The sequence below is a fragment of the Pavona decussata genome, unplaced genomic scaffold (assembly GCF_977016875.1).
Source record: "Pavona decussata unplaced genomic scaffold, jaPavDecu1.1 SCAFFOLD_273, whole genome shotgun sequence".
NCBI classification, from domain to species: Eukaryota; Metazoa; Cnidaria; class Anthozoa; order Scleractinia; family Agariciidae; genus Pavona; species Pavona decussata.
The window spans coordinates 1,504,260-1,522,500 of record NW_028145675.1 but is presented as its reverse complement, the minus strand read 5'-3'; the positions used below and the strand labels follow the sequence as shown (position 1 = coordinate 1,522,500).

The window sequence follows — 18,241 nt, the reverse complement described above, 5'->3', positions numbered from 1 at the left end:
CTGCGAAACACGAACACACAAAACAACACGACAGGAACAAAGTCACACGCTTTTCTCCAGTTTACTGATCGACTTCTTCATTTAAGAAGATAAAGGAGCTGTAAAGTATGATTTGCACTACTTTTTCCTGCGACATCGAAATGGTATGCAAATTTGTTGCACATGTTTCGTAGGCTAATTGACCGGAATAACTATATTATTTTAGAGCAGAGTAGGAAAGAAATCTGGGATCGAAAAACATTGAATGGCTGTCTTCAGTCCGTCTGATTAGTTTTAGGGCCCAATATGTGATGTTTGGAAACATTCACGGGCTCCAGATGTCAAGTGTTTGTGAATCGGTTCTGATCTCATAATTCGTGACGTGAATTGCGAGCCGCAAGTATCGCACGCATATTCGATCTTCCTTGAGTGGGAAAGAGTTTAAATCAGACCTTGAAACTTGGTACAAATAAAGTTCTTCTCTTCGTCTTTCGATATATGAGATTTAATTTAGAGAAAATGACATACCAGAAACACTTTTATTTCAATGAAAATGGGCATTAGTTTCAAGGCCATTTTGAGTAGCGTACACAAATCTGCATGCTTTAGAAAGCAGCCAGCGAGTTTGGAATGTTTGTTGTATTAATTCTCTTGTGAGATGGTTGGTCTAGGCTTGTGTAAAATTTCAAGTTCATTGGGGTATTTGACACCGTGAACGGGGCTTTGTCTTTTGACCTAAATTTTCGCGGTTTTCATCGGCCCGTGACCGCACCTAGGCCGCATTTCAAACTCTTGCAATTTTCTCAAAAAATAAAATACCTTGGAACTTTAAAATATGATTTTCGAAAATAGTTAATCCAAGGGTATCTTCAGGCAAAATATCAGAAATTCGACCAAGTGGTCGCTGAAATGCAGTTCTCGATTCTTACAGGCAGCCGGTCTTAAGACTGCCTGACTGTAACTTTCGAGAATCGCTGGCCAAGCTTGAAAAATCGAAACTCCTGATAATTTGCCTGAAGTTTACTTTTGGGAAACTATCTTCGAAAATATTATTTGAATGTTCTGGAAATTTATAGTTTTCGAGAATTTTGGAGAAAACGAAATTACGGGTTTTGCCTCATAAATTATGCAAAAATCTTATTCAAAATTAGCCAAGTTCAATACGCTTGAGTTTTGAGTAAGAGCATTACTCACCTACTTTCTACCAATGGGACCTATGTAAACTTTTGTAGAACTTTGGAGGGTCTTATGGCTCTTTGAAAAATTGACATTTTGAGGACTTCGCGATGAGGTGAAAATTGAGTAAGTTTGAAGGTTTAAAATGCATCTTGGTATGTCAGATATCGACTCGAGAGGAACATTGCGATGAAGCTTAGGTCTTCGTCTTTAATAATACGAAATAAAAAATCTGGGCAATCAATGCACGCGCTGACGAAAACCAAATGTAGTGAGGCTTCGATTTGCATAATTCGCAACTGTTGAGAAAATGCTATGTTGTGGTGACTCGGTGAAAACATTTACCCAAGCTATCTTCAAATGGTCATTTTACCTCATATTGCATTTGTCTGTTTCTCTTTCTTGTTTAATAACGTGTTAGAAAAGATCTGGACAAAAAAAAGTGTGTGATCGGAAAAGAAAATATTCGCCAAATTGTGGTGGGAAATTTGCATGATGCAAATCTCGCAATAAATCTTTCTACAAAGGAATCTGATTGGGAAGGTTTCGTTCCTAGTCTATTTGAGCGAAACCCTTCATATAAAAGAAGTCAAAACAACGTTTAATAATCCGATTTCAACAAATAGTTGTCGAATCTTAACCTTTAAATAATAGTGCCGAACTGATGCTCGCTATTGCGTTACCTGCGTCACGTCAATAGCTGTCGATATTGCCCTCAAACTAACTTGTGCTGCAAAATTGCCATTTACAACAACTAGAAAAAAAAAACCTCACCTGGCTTTATTTTTTGGCATATAAGCGGTTCTGCTAAAAATTAAACGTTCACATGACACTGGAATCACCTTTAAAAAATACACGCTTGTCAAATGAGTGCGAAAGTTAGACATGGAGTCGGTCACATGAAGTGAATATTATTAATTAAATCAAGTTTGTTTACTGGAATGCTTTTTCAAATAGCTAGTCCAACCTTTTTCAGTGGCCTTCCAAATAATAATCACCCAGAAGCGGGTCAGTAAAAAAAAAAACTCTCAGCTCGTTCGTGCTGTTTGATACTGTACTTTCGCAAGCGACTGAAAAACAATGTCAGCTGGCACGCCATATTTTAACGTAATTACTGGTATGAAATATCAGAGCTTCAAAACCTGTGTGTTTCCGTTTAAAAAAATAATAACTCAGTTTATACCTATAGTTCACATTGGCTCTAGGGCATGTATTCATCTTTGACGAATGTCAACAACAGAAACACGTACGGGTATCTCAGTGACACTGTATACAGTCATTTCAACTGACGTTGTCGGTTCAAAGCATGAAGCTAAAAGACAAGACCGAAAGTTCACGTGGGATTTTTATGGATAAATTCATAAAAATCAGTCATGCCTGGAGAAAACAATAGGTTGTTATTAGCAGTACAATGACCTGCACGTGCAGGGATGATTTTGATGAAATTATTCATAAAAAATAATCCCACAAAACATTGCGGTCTTGTCTTTTAGCTTGATTTTAATCCGACAACGTTAATTGAAATAGCTGTATCCGCAATGTCTACTGCATACATCACAAGGTCTATGACCTTTGTTTGACCTTTGTATTGTCATGTCATGATGAGTGTTACACAATGGCGTAAACTATAAGGGTTTGTATGGGAATTTACGAACGTGTTTTGGAGTCGAAAAGTAAAGGGCATGAATTGAACAAAAATGGCTTACCTTGTCTCCTTGATATTTGGCCAGGTATTGTGTGCCATATTTTGGTCATTTCAGTACGATTCCAGTGGGTTTTAGGTTCGCTGAAAATTTTCCTCTCTCTATACGGTATCCTACTATATATAAATTTCCCCAAAATCTTGGTCACCTCGGTAGCAAAAGTATTCTTTGAAATAAATTGCAACGTTAAAAACGAGGTCGGTATAAAGACGAAGGACTGTGGACCACGGACTGGGTATTAAAGAGGTACTAAAGTAGGAGGACCATGGACTACGGACTACGGACTGACCGCATGCCCTACAGTATCAGTGGCTGTAGGGCATGCATTTATCTTTGTCGAATGTCAACAACAGAAACACGGGTATCTCAGCAATGTCTACTGCATAAATGTCTATGTACGACATCTACATGATTGTGCATGTGGCGTCATTGGTTGATCACGGTCAATTATCATCAAACATCCTTTTGCGCATTTAACCTGCACTGCAAGAGCAAGTTTTCATCATATCGAACCCTGAGATGAATGCTAAAAATCTAAAATGCCGGGCTCTCTTCAGCGCGTATTAAAAATCCAGCTGTTTCGCTGAGATAAAGCAAGATTTTATGTTTGCACTGTCGATCCTCACTATTTTATTCCCAGTCCTTGTTTTGTTTCTCAAAAACAACAATTAAGGGACAAAAATAACTACTGAAACTTGATTTTATACGTCTTAAACTTAATGAAAATGAATACAAGAAAGATATGATTGTCATACTTCAGTTCTCCTTTAAACCCAGCCCGTAGTCCATAGTCCACCTTTACCCAGTCCGCGGTCCGCAGACCTTTGTCCGCGACTCTTCATTCTTTTATACTGTCCTCCTTGTTAACGTTGCAATCATTTCAAAGAATACTATTGCTACTGAAGTGACCAACCTTTTGGGGACATATAGAGCAGGATATAGATTGAGGAAAATGTTCAGCAAACCTTTAAAAACCCACTGGAATCGTACTGAAATGGCCATAATGTGGCACACAAACACTAGCAAGACATCAAGAGACAAGGTAAGCCATTTTTGTTCCATTTATGCCCTTTATTTTCGACTCGAAAACACTCTCGTAAATTCCCATACAAACCCTTAGAATTTACGCCATTGTGTAACACTCATCGTGACACTCGAATTACAACGTGACAATACAAAGGTTAAACAAAGATCTCTTGAACGCTCATAGGGCTTGGGCTACCAGTGATGTACGCAGTAGACATTGCGTGTCTGACAGTGTCACTGAGATAGCCGTGTTTCTGTTGTTGACATTCGACAAAGATAAATGCATGCCCTACAGCCAATGTGGACTGTAGGAAGAAATGAGTATTATTTTGTTAAACGGAAACTGGCACACAGGTTTTCAAGCGTGGGGTAGCACTAATCTGCGGAACTGCAGACCGCGGAACCGCGGAACCTGCGGAACCTAGAGAAATAACTAGTTTTTTCTTTTGCAACTTACATACCAGGTATAAGGTTACAGCTGATTTCATTGCTGTGTATAAACCCGGATTTTATTTATTTTTTAACATGATTCGACCAAGAGAAAATGAGATTTTCTCCTGATTCGACGGTCATGATTCGACCGAGAGGTTACCAAGCTCAACGATGAACTCGCAAAATCACGAAGGTTCTGCACGAAGACCCCCACGAAGACTTGAGGTGGCGGGTGATTTATCACCAATATTTGTACGGGAGCTCGATAAATAAAACAGCCAAATGAATGTTCTTTTTACGAGTACCGCATTTGTTTCAAAAATCCATAGATTGTATCGGCAACGTGGCGGGGTGAACCGAAAGAGAAGAAAAGGACGGCAATAACACTTGCGTGGTATATCAGCCATAAAATGACAGTATGTTGCCCTCAAGAATTCATATTTCTGTTTGGTAATCATCCGCAGCTGAAGTTCAGAAAAGCAAAACAATAAGCTTGGGACGTTTGGCAACCAGCCATTTCATATGCCAGCATATACTAGAAGCGATGGAATTTTGAGGGAATAATTTATGTATACTCTGGTGTAACTGCAAACTTTGTTCGACTTCAAACAAAGGAAAAATGATGAGTTTTGTACGTAAAACCAAGGCGCAGAATCGATCGACACATTGTTGCAATGCTAAGCCGGGTCCCTGTAACGGCGTGAAACCAGTCTTGGAATTCATCTATATAGAGTTCCGGCTTGCTCCTTATCATCGCCTCTAAAACTTTGTTTTCTCTATCTGTTCCAATACCAGGCAAAGAAACGTTTACGCTAGCATATATTGTTCAAGATATTATTCAAGAAAACAAACATAAACAAAACAAACACGAGCTTACAAGACAAGATTCTTTGCTGTCCTTTTCTTCTCTTTCGGTTCACCTCGCCACGTTGCCTATACAGTCTACGGATTTTTGAAACAAATGCGGTACTCGTAAAAAGAACATTCGCTGTTTCCTTTATCGAGCTCCCGTACAAATATTGGTGATAAATCACCCGCCACCTCAAGTCTTCGTGCAGAACCTTCGTGATTTTGCGAGTTTGGTAACCTCATGGATCATAAAACGACTGGATTGGAAACTAGCTGACAACAGAGTTGAAATTCGTGACGTCATAAAAAACCCTGCAAAATGTAAACAAACAGCAATCGCCGGTTTCTCGTCAAGCGAGGAAATACACTTGGCTGTAAAAATATTTAGTATGGAGATTGCTGAAAGTTTCGAGGAATGGGACGACCCAGATATTGAAACTCATAGTACAAACCTCGATTGTTTGCTGCTCGGAAGAGAAGAGGAAGAAATTGACGAGTCTGACTGCTCCGGGTCCGAAGAAGACGAAGATGAAGATGATGAAAGTGTAAAAACTCTAAAGTGTTGCAAGTGCCGAAAAGTGTACCACACTATAGAATGGTTAAAGAGGCATGAAGAGAACTGCAGTGGTGCTGTAGGAAAGACGAGGAAAACAAAGCCTGAGAAACTGTCGGAGCATCAGAGGAAAACCCGGGCGATTCTCGCGGACCTCGGATTTGAAGAGTACTTTGTTCGTGACTGTTTACCAGCCATTTTGGATTTCCTGAAAGAAATTACTTCCACTAAATCTGACATTGTGAAATTGAGGGGGAAGAGGTTTGCTGACTCTCAGCGTCAAGCAGATTTCCTTGTTACTGAACTGCAAAAGGGCACAGAATTCGAAGTCAAGACCTTATTGAAATATGTTGCAAAAAAACTTGTGGACAATTACATTTGCCAGAGATAACCTGTTAAGTACTTCAAGCAGGCAACAGTATATTGCGCAGCATTTGAATCAGTTTCGAAGTTCTGCCGAACTCGGATCAAAATGGATTGAACTGAACCACCTTGGCTCAGTTTCTTCTGATAAGTTGCTGCTACAGAAAATAGTTACCATGGTTTTCGAAAGTATTAATCATCATCGGTCCGAATCTGTTGTTAGTGCTATGCAAATTTGCGAAGAATATACGGGAGAGAGGCTGAAACAACGTCCATTTCTCACACCTGTCGAGAACAATATCGTCGCCTACATTGCTGGGTATGTCTGCCGAAAGACCAGAGACCGGTTAAAAAGAAATTATGATACTAGCTCACGGTCCTCGAGCCAAACTGCCAAATGCGCAAGGCTTGACCGCATAATCAAGCTTTTAAACGAAATGGTGCCGAGTGTAGCCAAGCAGACACCGGCTATGACTTATCCGAATTTGATGACAAAGTCATTGACCAGGGGTGGCCTTTCTCAAGTGGACTGTTCAACATTTACTTTCTTTTGTTACCTGGAAGTTTCCATCCGTCCTTTTCTTAGCTTAGCACGTTTTCGTAGCAGCACTCAAAAGTCTGACATTGCACTACTTGACCAATTGATTGACAATTCTTCTCTGTTGAAACCAACCTGGCCTTACTCCTCATCTCTTCCTGCTGAAGAGAGTAATTTACTCCTGAAGCTTTTCGTTCAGTTGTACTTTCGTGTTCGAAAGTGGGCATATCTAAAGGTGTACAAAGAAGAAAGAAAACTCAAAGAACAATTGGCTCATTTGAACACCTCAGCTCCTTCTGTTGATTTGCATGGCAAGGACAGCATCAGACAAGCACTGATGTCCTAGAAATTATGCTATTTAATATGTACAACAGTATCTGAACACCCGGGGGGGGGGGGGGGGGGCTTCCATATGAAACAGCTGGAGTGCTCGTTGAAAATCTGGAATTAGACCCCTAAAGGAGACCAATCTGGGACGTGGCTCTGAAGCTCTTTGTGACCCCTGGAAGATACCAATAAATCTAAAGATATACAGCTACTCCTGATAACTTGAACCTTCAGGGGAAATAGAAAAAGGTGGAGTTATCAGAAGTTCGGGTTATCCAGGGTAAAGTTATATAGAAAATGGCCTCAATGAAAATGAAAATTACTTGAGATAGTGGGAGGTTCGAGTTAGCAAGCATTCTAGTTATCCAAAGTCACCTATAATTATTTTACTTGTCTCTATTTCTTCATGTGCAGCCCTAAATGGGTTAGCCCGAAACACCCTAAGCGAGACCAAACATCTGAAATTTGCATCTCCATCTGTTTCATACGGGAGCTAGATGCCAGCAACTGTATTGGCTCATTATAGGTCACAAATGTGCAGTGCACTTAACATCTGAGGGGGGACTACTCTCTTATATGGGCTATATTGGTATGTGGAGCCCCAAAAGGTATGGTTTTTCAGCCGTCTTGGTCATAAATAGTTTTTTTCCCATTTTGCCACCATTTAAGGTTGATCAGGTCATAAATAGGGTATCAAATTCTTTGTCTGATTACATAATAGGGTAGAGAAATTTGCAGATTTTGATCATAAACAAGGTAAGGGTATGGGAAGCAGACCACAAACCCCCACTCAATTTTTTAAGGAGTACCCCCTCCCCCCCCTTTCTGGCACAACTGCAGTACAACGTATCACCAGTTCAGTCCACTTTGATCCAAGGTATATTTTATTGGTATTCTACTCTAAAACATACTGAGACCTGTTTGAAGACTGTCAAATGTAATAATTACTGTCACTTTAAAATTTCACTTTACTAAGAACCAGTTCAGCTGCAGAAAAGTCTGCATAATTAAGAAAAAATTGTGAAGCATAATTCCCCTTGATTTCACGATGTCAGATTAACTAGTAGAAGAGATTTCTTTCAGGAAATTAATCCAAGGTCCCAGAGAGTTGCCTGGATTTTGCTGATCCTCAGACAGTATCTCAAGTTTCCTTTTCCTCACCTTAATTCCTATAAAGTTGATGCATATCCACCACTGCAGCACCCTATTATTATATCATTTCCTGTAAATTCTAATATCTGATCAGATGGATCTCCCTTCCGGCCTGTTTTTGATAGCCAGTGGTGTAGTTTTGAGTTAATTTTAAGGAACGGAACACAGTAGTTCACTTTAATATATTTTTTGCAGAGATATGGTTACTTTTACTGGAAAAAAGCAGGTTCTTACTCCGCGTTGTTTCTGTAAATTAAATACTGTTAGTGGTAAGATTTTATATGTAATTGTTACCGTATATTTATGGGCTTTAAGTGAACACCGGTAAACAGTAAACCAACACGGCATTGTCCTTCAGTATATATTTGAGCTTTATTAGTGTCTCAGTCAAAACTAGGAAACTGAGTAAAATTTTATGTGATGTTATCACAAAAAGTAATTTGCATCCAAACATTGTTTGTATTGGATATGCTACAAATGTGTTTAGAAATAACATTCTTGCCTTTTCTTTTGCCATACATTCAGAGTGAAAGTAACTACTCAGCAGGTTATACCTACTACTGTTACCATAAAAATCAGGTCCCCTCAGGTATGATGCCAAAAAAAAAAAGATGTTGCATGAATTGGAGATCTAGAGTAGAGTTACAATATACAAGACAGCTGGAGTGGTTTCTTGAAAGATGGCAATGGCTTTCATCTGTTCACGTGACCTGGCAATGTATACGTAGATGCGGCACAAAGAAATGACAGAGTTAGACTAGTTAGGCCCATCCCTTGCCACCCTCTGCCCTCCTTCCCCCCCCCCCCCCCCTACATCGTGAGAAAGGGCTGAAGGATTTATGGCCCTAACATTAATTTGATGCCTAAATGAGAATGAAATGATGTTTTCTGGACCTTGCCCCACCTCCCCTCCCCCCCCCCCAAAAAAAAATATATCCCTTCAGGGATGAGATTATTGCGATTCCTGTTTTTATTATGCAAAGAAAAATTGTACAGGTGGAAAGAAAAATCTCAAGGCGTTTTACAGAACTGAAGTTTTACGTTGATAATTAAAAATAACAATTCTTTTTATTACAGGCCACATTTTTCCAGCTGCCACCCTCCTTCCCAAAAAGAAACATTTTTTGGTGCTAAAGTTGTACTAGTTCCACCATCTCTTACAGTGCAACTAACTCAACCGGGGCCACCCAAAGTTTTTTTAGCCAATCACAAGACTAGTTAAGAACAAAAGAAACAGCATTTTTTTGATCAATGGACCAATCACAAGTCAGTTGGAATTTAGCAGTGCGGACCTCTGAGGAAACATGAGTTAGCTGCACTGTAAGAAAATGAATGACAATTTGTTGTAGTCTTAGTGTCATTTCTAGGACTTAATGCCCTGAAGTTAGAGTCCTTTAGACACTAAAATGTACTTTTAAAGAACTACTTTTTGCAACAGCAAGAAAACAAACAGCTGAATGCTTTTTATCATTCTATTTATTAGAACTGAGTGATATTTTGACACAATGCACTCAATAGAAGAATTATATTAATTTACATCTCATCTTACAGATAATAAACATATCGGTAACTTGTGGCTGTGGCTTTATACAGGCCCATCGTATCATTATTTTACAAGTTATTCTATGCGATATGTTACTAAAGAGAGGTCAACATCTCAAACTAACCTTAAACAATTGGGAAAAAAAACACCATAATTCAATCTTTAAGCTTTTTATTTGACATGAATAACATTTTGATCATGTAAAATCCTTATCTGAGCATTCATGCCTAACGGGGGTAATTAAACCCTACTCTGATGACCGATGACCAACTGCTCTTTGCATCCAAAGCATGGACAATAAAATCACTGAATGGGAATTGTGAATACACGTATGGCACTATAGAAAAATTATTGAGTTCCCTGTCTAGCTCTTGTGCATAATTTCCTTGTTTTAATTTTGTTTCCCTAATTCTCAAGTTTTTCTGCCAAAAATATTTGTTAAAAGGCTTTTACAACAACAGCCTTGCAGTTAGTATTTACCCCCTCCAATTTAAACCCTTTACCTACTTTCTTTGTTTAGGTAAGTGCAAATCAGCATCTAGACTTTCCAGTGCACCTCCGCTCCTTTTAATACGTCGAACAGTTTTAATTGCATGTGACTGACTAAAAGCAGCACAACTATAGTTCTGGCTAAACTCTTTACAAGTGAACGCCCCATATGCACCCCTTTTCTGTCGCAACTTACCAAAAAATTTCTCAAGAGGATCCTGATTCAATTTTGTGGCCACGACATAAGATACCCCTGGAATAGTAAGAGAAAACTTGACAACCTCTACAAAAGACTTAACACAAATTTGCAATCCCTCCCATGTTTGATCACTCACAAAATACTGTTTACGTTCTACAAGTGGAACATCTTCTTGACTCATAGCCCAGTCTCTCCAGTCCTGAAAATAATTTAAGAAATCATTTTCCAGCCAGTGGAGCCTTCTGTCTAAAGGAGTTCGGTAAACACTCTTAAATTCAAATTGTGTGCAGATTTTATTTGCATTCAAACAATCAAAAAAATCATTCATGTTTTTCACAAATTTTGTTGTCTCTGCGGTGCCTGGCTTACCTTGTACTTGCAGAGCAAAGGCAACTCTGTTGCTGAACACTTGCGCAGCCAAGTAGACTCTCATCCTTAGGTAAGGGTTGAGAAAGAGATGGTCAGCAGTTAAATTATGAAGTAACCTCAAGCCAGATGCATTTGATGCATTAACATCATTTTCAAATGCATCAATTAGCTGCAGCCATGTGATCCACATACCATTATTTTTCAACTTTTTGGTTTTATTCCTCCAGCAGCTATTTTCCCAGTTGTTTCGTGTTGTTTTTAGAAGATGAACTGGGTCACAGATAAAGTACAACGGCCGAAAATCCTCAGCAAAAGGATTGTTTGTCTTGTAAATCAGTGTACCTTTAGGGGCCCCAGGTGGACAATGGAATTTATAAAATTTGCGATGGGGAGAAGCCCCATCACAAGTACTAGTTAAAACCTTAAATCCCCTTTCCTCTAAATTTTCAACACATTTCCAGAACAAATTGAAGAGGGCAAAAGACTTGATGGTAGTTGTGGGAAAAAAAGCAATGGGCATTTTCCAATCGGAAAATAAACTGATAGCCATGAAAACAAACATGTGGGTTGCTTGCTCTGGAATAATTGAGGAATTACCAGAAGAGGACAAACACTGCTCCAGATCGTCAATGGAATTTTGAACGGAGCCCAAATTAACAAACCCAATTAATTTCCCTTCGTCATCAAAAACAAGGTCTTTTCGCAGTGACACTTCATCGTGAATCACCCCCACCCAGACATCATAGTCCTTTGGGTTAGATCTCTCATTGAAATCCCTTTTGATTGAATCTAAAAATTCTGGATCAAATCCTGCATCAACCTTAAAGCAATTGCTGTAGTCCCTTAAAGTTCTCTTATCAGGTAAAATTAACACTTCACTATCTTTAAGTAGTTGATAAGCCCTAGGAGATGTGGAGTGCAGTTGGAAGCACCATCTTATAATGAGGGGGTGCCATCTTCTTCCTCTCTTGTCTGAACACAATAAAGCCTTCTTCTGTTGCTGAATAAAGAGGGACTTGAAGTCCTCGGGTTTGTCATGATTGTGCCTTGACTCCACATTTCTGAAAAGTTGTTCCATGACAGAATCATCTTCGTCAGTTAGGGTGATTAAATCCTGAAAAATGATAAAAAGATTTTTTAATACGACCATTCTTATTACGATATAACTTGGTAAGGTTGTTTTTCAAATCATGTCCTCCGTGTCGAAATGAGCTTACAGTTTTGACAAAAAGAAAAAAACGTTTTTCTCTCTAAAACATTGACGATAAAATTACATGATAGTTTTATGTGAAAGATACAGCTGTATATTTCAATCATTTAAAAATCATATTAAATCATATTAAAAATCAATACACAAAATTAATTATTTATATAATTATAATATCTTATTCCACTGCTCTCTTGGGGGCAATCTGAACATGGGCTCACTTTTCTAAGCACTGGCTGGCAGTCAAACTACTGATAAAAACTAGTTTAGCCATGTGTCATATTTTTTAGCAAAGTAATTTTTGAGACAAGCAAATTGAAGTGTACCTGATGATCCCTCCCAAGGATTAAAATCTGGGTAAATGTTAACTAAATGGGTCAAATAAACACATGCGTAACATCATATACCAACCTCATTAAATTTTTCTTCAAGGCGGCTAATTTTCCTTGATGCACTTTGCCTTCTCTGTCTACAGTTCTTTATCCTTTCTTCCTTTTCCTTTTCACTTAGATTTTTCCACGCACAGTGACTAGTAGGACTTGTTTTACATGCACTCTCTGGTTTGAAACACTTTTGCTTTGAATACATGGTCAACAGGACTCTCTTATACGACTTACAGGGTCCACAAATATTGGAAAGTGTCAAGCCACTACAGTTAACAGTTCTTATTGTTTCACTTAAAAGTCTGGCCTTTGTATTGCCATGCAAGTCCTTGAATTCTCCATTCCGTCCCCCTGTCATTGACAGCTCAACCAAATCATCATTTTGGATTCCAGGGCAAACATTACACTTATCAACAAAATCTAACAGAAGCAGAAAACTATCAAGAGTGACTAGATGTTTTGGAGTGTTCAACACAGAGTCATTTACACTTAAATTACAAGCGATCACGTTCCAAGAAAAATCGGTATTTACAATGACAGTCTTCTCTGGAACAGGTGCGATGCCACTTGACGAAAAAGTGCAAAGCATGAGATAAAGTTCTGAATGTTTGATCAGGTTCCATTGGCTTCTAAACACACCATCATTTGACAAAATATTAAAAACACGTGAATAGTTGAAAACAGAGGGCTGATGTAGGACTGCTGGAGCAACATTGCGAAGAGAAAACAGAAATTCATTTGGGAGGCAACAAGGTGGATCAGTATTTGGTGTACAAGTAGAAGTAACAGTATCACTAGTAGCAGACTCAAAAGGTTGCTGATATCTTCTGTTGGAATACTTCCTAACTCTGCCCAGCTTGCTCTTACCCATTCCTAAGGGAGAAACATTAATAACATCAAATTAACATAAAACTGACAAATGGCAATGTTTTGATTACCTTCCAAACAACAACTGCCGAAAAAAATTATGTAAACAAGCTCCATATGATTTTTTTTATTAATATATAAAGTAAATTCTTTAAATTAGCCTCGCTTATTGAGAACCGCCTGACCTGTGCACGCATAGCGGACATCTACGCCACAAAGCAAATTAGTCACGAAAAAAGTTTATCGTGCTGTCTTAATTTGAAACAAATGTTCGTTTAATTAAGCTCAAGCCACAATTTTACGCAAATTCTTTCATGTAATCCAGAATTTGATCAGCAGTTACCTAAGAAAATTACGGATAAATGCATCACAAAAAAACAACATTTCCTCCAATTTTGAACCTAAAAAGACCTAATTCTGTGACGCGATTTTTATACCTGCCAACTCTCACGCATTGAGCGTGATTCTCACGCCTGCGGATCGAAAACTTCAATCTCACGCCATCTCACGCCAAAGGTCTCATTTCTCACGCCTGACTGAAAATTTTAAGCTATTTTACTTTGCTAACACACTTTTGAAAAATATGTAAACTGAAACCAGTGCGAGAAAAAAAAAGTCCGTGAAAATGATGGTACTTTCATCCCGAAATCTCCGATTTAGAAGGGCAACACCAGAGCGGTTGTTGTGTGTGGCGAAACTGCTGGGACTGGGACGGCGAAACGTGAGCACTGTTTCCGTTTCCGGTATATTTTCGGGAACCTCCGGAAGTTTTCGGAAATCTTCGGATGTCTTCGGATATGTTGGAGCATCTTCGGAAATTCCCGGAACTTCCAGTCTGAAATTCTCACGCATTTGAGTCAGAAAAGGTTGGCAGGTATAGATTTTCTCAGAAACAAGACAAAATAAAAGTAAACAACAACATCGAGTGCTCACCTTGAAGATTCACGTGTGGCTTGGCCGGGTTGAAATCGCCATAAAACAAAAGATAAAGAAAGTATTATAACTTGCAAATAAAAAACAGTGCTCAAACATGCAAAATGAACAAAAGTTGACCACGAATCCTTCTAATTTTCCTATACTTACGCCATACTTCGCCATTTCTTCACGTCACAAATTTCAACCCTGTTGCGGCCATCTTGAACCAAGGTATCAGCCAACCAGCGAACCGGAAATACCACACGTGATCATTAGTTTCCAATCCAGTCGTTTTATGATCCATGGTAACCTCTCGGTCGAATCATGACCGTCGAATAATTTTCTCTTGGTCGAATCATGTTAAAAAATAAATAAAATCCGGGTTTATTCACAGCAATGAAATCAGTTGTAACCTTATACCTGGTATGTAAGTTGCAATAGAAAAAAAACTAGTTATTTCTCTAGGTTCCGCAGGTTCCGCGGGTTCCGCAGATACCGCGGTTCCGCGGACTGCAGGTGCTACCCTCAAGCGTGTATCCGTACATGTGCGTTATTTTTTGATATCAGTAATTACGTCAAATTATGGCGTGCCGGCTGACATTGTTTTTCAGTCACTTGCGAAGGTACAGTATCAAACAGCACGAACAGAGAGGGTTTTTTCTACTGACCCGCTTCTGGGTGATTATTATTTGGGAGGCCACCGAGAAAGGTTGGACAAGCTATTTGAAAAAGCATTCCAGTAAACAAACCCTTGATTTAATTAACAACAGGGCCGTAGCCAGTATGAGGCAAGCCGAGGCACTTGCCTCAGTCATTGCTTTTTTTTTTGCGGGGAAAGTAAGATTTTTTTTGAAGTAGAAAGAAAGGCACTGGCAGCAATGTTAACGCAACATGGTATTATCTTTAATGATAACGCGAATCAGGCAGTGGCCTGAATTACAGATGAGAAAAATTAAGCAAAAATTCATGCTAACCAGGCAGCGACTTCCTAAAGAAAACTGCCTCGTTTTCATGTGTTTTGACGCCATTTCTCGAGTCTTCTGTCTTCTCTGATCTGAATGAGGAAAATCTATCAAAATGCAGCGTTCTATTTTCCTGCTAGCAGAGGTCTCTGACGGCAGAGACCTCTGCTAGCAGGAAACGTTCTATCTAATCAACAGCTTTTTTCAAAGAAAGCGGTAAGTGGATACTCTCATAACATGCTTTCAGTTCCTCTCAATAATCGAAACAAAATTTAAGCTTGTTTTGACATTATTTAGCTAAGCAACTTTGACTTTCAGTCCATCTAGTAAAGATAGTGATGTCAGTGAGGAAGCCACCAGAGATGGTGGGAAAGAAGTTGTAGAGTCTGTAGAGGCCGAAAGCAGACAGGCCTCAGCGCGACTAAGTACAGGAAGCTGTTCATGCGAGCGCAGCTTTAGCACTCTCCGCAAGTTGAAGACCTGGAGTGAGTTGCATAAAATTTAATGTCGGGCGAAACTGCTAAGGCCAGGCTTTCAGCCCAGTCACATTCAGTATTTTAGAACAGGCTGAATGGCCTTGCATTAGCCCATGTCCACAGCGAAATCCCTTAGCACCCGCTCCAGGTTCTACAGCGATGGGATGCTAGTGGGCGCAGGCGACTCACGCTGGCATTTAACAGCTTAATTCGTTGCCTTTTAGAAACGAAAATCCTCAAATAAGAACGTCCAAGACCAGGTTTTATGAGCCTGCGAGACTGAGCACCCCCAAAAACCCTACTTTTCACGAAACCGCTGGTCAGCCGAACCTGGTTTAGGTCGTTGTTATCTAAGGCCTTCATATAGAAACAAACCACCAACAAACACATTAAAAAGTCGCATACAAGAACACAGAGCCCCTAAAGTAGCATTTAAATAGCTCCCCCACCCTACCCCCCCCCCCCCCCCCAATGCCTCAGTCGTTATTTTTTTCTGGCTACGGCCCTGAACAATATTCACTTTGACCGACTCCATGTCTAACTTTCGCACTCATTTGACAAGTGTGTATTTTTTAAACGTGATTCCAGTGTCATGTGAACGTTTAATTTTTTGCAAAACTGCTCATACGCCAGTAAATAAAGGTCTTTTTCCTAGTTGTTGTAAATGGCAATTTTGCAGCACAAGTCAGGTTGTGAGCAATATCGACAGCTATTGACGTGACGCAGGTAACGCAATAGCGATCATCAGTTTGGCACTATATAAATTTAAAGGTTAAGATTCGACAATTATTTGTTGAAATCGGATTATTAAACCTTGTTTTGACTCCTTTTATAATAGACTCTTAACGAAACCTTCCCAATTAGATTCCTTTGCAGAAAGATTTATTGCGAGATTATGCATTATGCAAATTTCCCACCACAATTTGGCGAATATTTTCTTTTCCGATCACACACTTTTTTTTTGTCCAGATCTTTTCTACCACGTTATTAAACAAGAAAGAGAAACAGACAAATGCAATATGAGGTAAAATGACCATTTGAAGATAGCTTGGGTAAATGTTTTCACCGAGTCACCACAACATAGCATTTTCTCAACAGTTGCGAATTATGCAAATTTGTTAACGAAGCCTCACTACAGTTGGTTTTCGTCAGCGCGTGCATTGATTGCCCAGATTTTTTATTTCGTATTATTAAAGACGAAGACCCAAGCTTCATCACAATGTTCCTCTCGAGTCGATATCTGACATACCAAGATGCATTTTAAACCTTCAAACTTACTCAATTTTCACCTCATCGCGAAGTCCTCAAAATGTCAATTTTTCAAAGAGCCATAAGACCCTCCAAAGTTCTACAAAACTTTACATAGGTCCCTTTGGTAGAAAGTAGGTGAGTAATGCTCTTACTCAAAACCGACCTCGTTTTCTATCGTTGCGTACTGTTTCAACACAAGCGTATTAAACTTGGCTAATTTTGAGTGATATTTTTGCATAATTAATGAGGCAAAACCCGTAATTTCGTTTTCTCCAAAATTCTCGAAAACTATAAATTTCCAGAACATTCAAATAGTATTTTCGAAGATAGTTCCCCAAAAGTAAACTTCAGGCAAATTATCTGGAGTTTCAATTTTTCAAGCTTGGCCAGCGATTCTCGAAAGTTACAGTCAGGCACTCTTAATAGTTCTTTTTTTATACTTTAATTTTATCTTGTAAATAAGAAATTTTCTTGAAACATGTAAATAAAGAAATTATTATTATTAAAAAAAATTATTAAAAAAAATTATTATTATTATTATTATTATTATTATTATTATTTTTATTATTTTTATTATTATTATAAACTTATACCAACTCACTTACTTTGGCCCTTTCTGCTCTAATCTTCCAGTTCATACTCTGTTGCCCATCCTGCAAACAGGGTAAAGACAAGGAAGAAGCATTACCGTGCTAAATTCTCTTAAAACCCATGTGACATAAAAAATGCATTATTCGACCTAATAAATTAAAGTTTAACACCCCTTTGCACACCTCTGCCAACGAGTCCGCTGTACACACACATATTCACTACCATCGGTTTCTCATGGCATGGTATTTAACAAAAGTGAAAAGGTTCTACCTCCAGAGATTCATCAGCCTGTCTTGAGTCGTTTCCTGCTGGATCAATGTGTTCAGGCAGAAAGCCACTACTACTTGCTTCTCCTGCTTAAATAACAATAAATTTTCAGTCCGTTTAATTGTACAAAATGAGATAGTCGAAAACGTGAATTCTGTATTGCATTCAAAGTCACGCCAAAGAAGAAAGAAGGATAACTTCAAGCTCAGTAATGAAATAACTGATGCAGTTTCGAAGGGCAAAGAAGGACGTTCTACTTTATAAAACTCAACTTTGGTGTGCCCAATCTGTACCAAGGTCTATGACATAAGATTCTAAATTCCATGAACTTTGAGTTTGAATTTATCATAAGAAAATAAACAAATTACAGATGTACTTACATTTAAAATGACTTAAAAACTCTAAGTAACTTGGTTCGCGATACACTACCCCTCAAACCAATCGAGTTTACTCGTATTACGAGTCAAGTTTGAGTCACGCACCAAGTTAGAGTCAGGGTCTAAATTTTCTTTATCGTTTTCTTTTCTTCCTCTTTTTACGTCTTCTGGTTATTACTCCCTTTTATATAAACGGAAAAAATGAACTTTCATGTTTGCAACATTTTTCGTTATCGATCGTTAGAGC

The 18,241-nt window shown here is 38.8% G+C and overlaps 2 protein-coding genes and 1 long non-coding RNA gene across 4 annotated transcripts in view; 1 reads left to right on the top strand and 2 right to left on the bottom strand.

Annotated features, from left to right (window-relative positions):
* The window catches only part of LOC146455533 (uncharacterized), a 234,614-nt gene that overhangs the window by 158,715 nt on the left and 57,658 nt on the right, over positions 1-18,241 (top strand). The window lies entirely within an intron of this gene.
* The window catches only part of LOC146455534 (uncharacterized), a 194,741-nt gene that overhangs the window by 128,678 nt on the left and 47,822 nt on the right, over positions 1-18,241 (bottom strand). The window lies entirely within an intron of this gene.
* LOC146455536 (uncharacterized) lies at positions 9,557-14,318 on the bottom strand. 2 transcript variants are annotated; one of them, XM_085094260.1, is made up of 4 exons: positions 14,089-14,318; positions 12,317-13,161; positions 10,699-11,812; positions 10,332-10,528 (listed from the first exon to the last, which is right to left on the bottom strand). In XM_085094260.1, exons 2-4 carry the CDS (start codon positions 13,157-13,159, stop codon positions 10,476-10,478), a joined length of 2,010 nt encoding a protein of 669 aa, XP_084950386.1. In that variant the 5' UTR covers positions 13,160-13,161; positions 14,089-14,318; the 3' UTR covers positions 10,332-10,475. The 2 variants fall into 2 exon arrangements, with proteins under 2 accessions (XP_084950385.1, XP_084950386.1); XM_085094259.1 differs by having other exon boundaries at positions 9,557-11,812.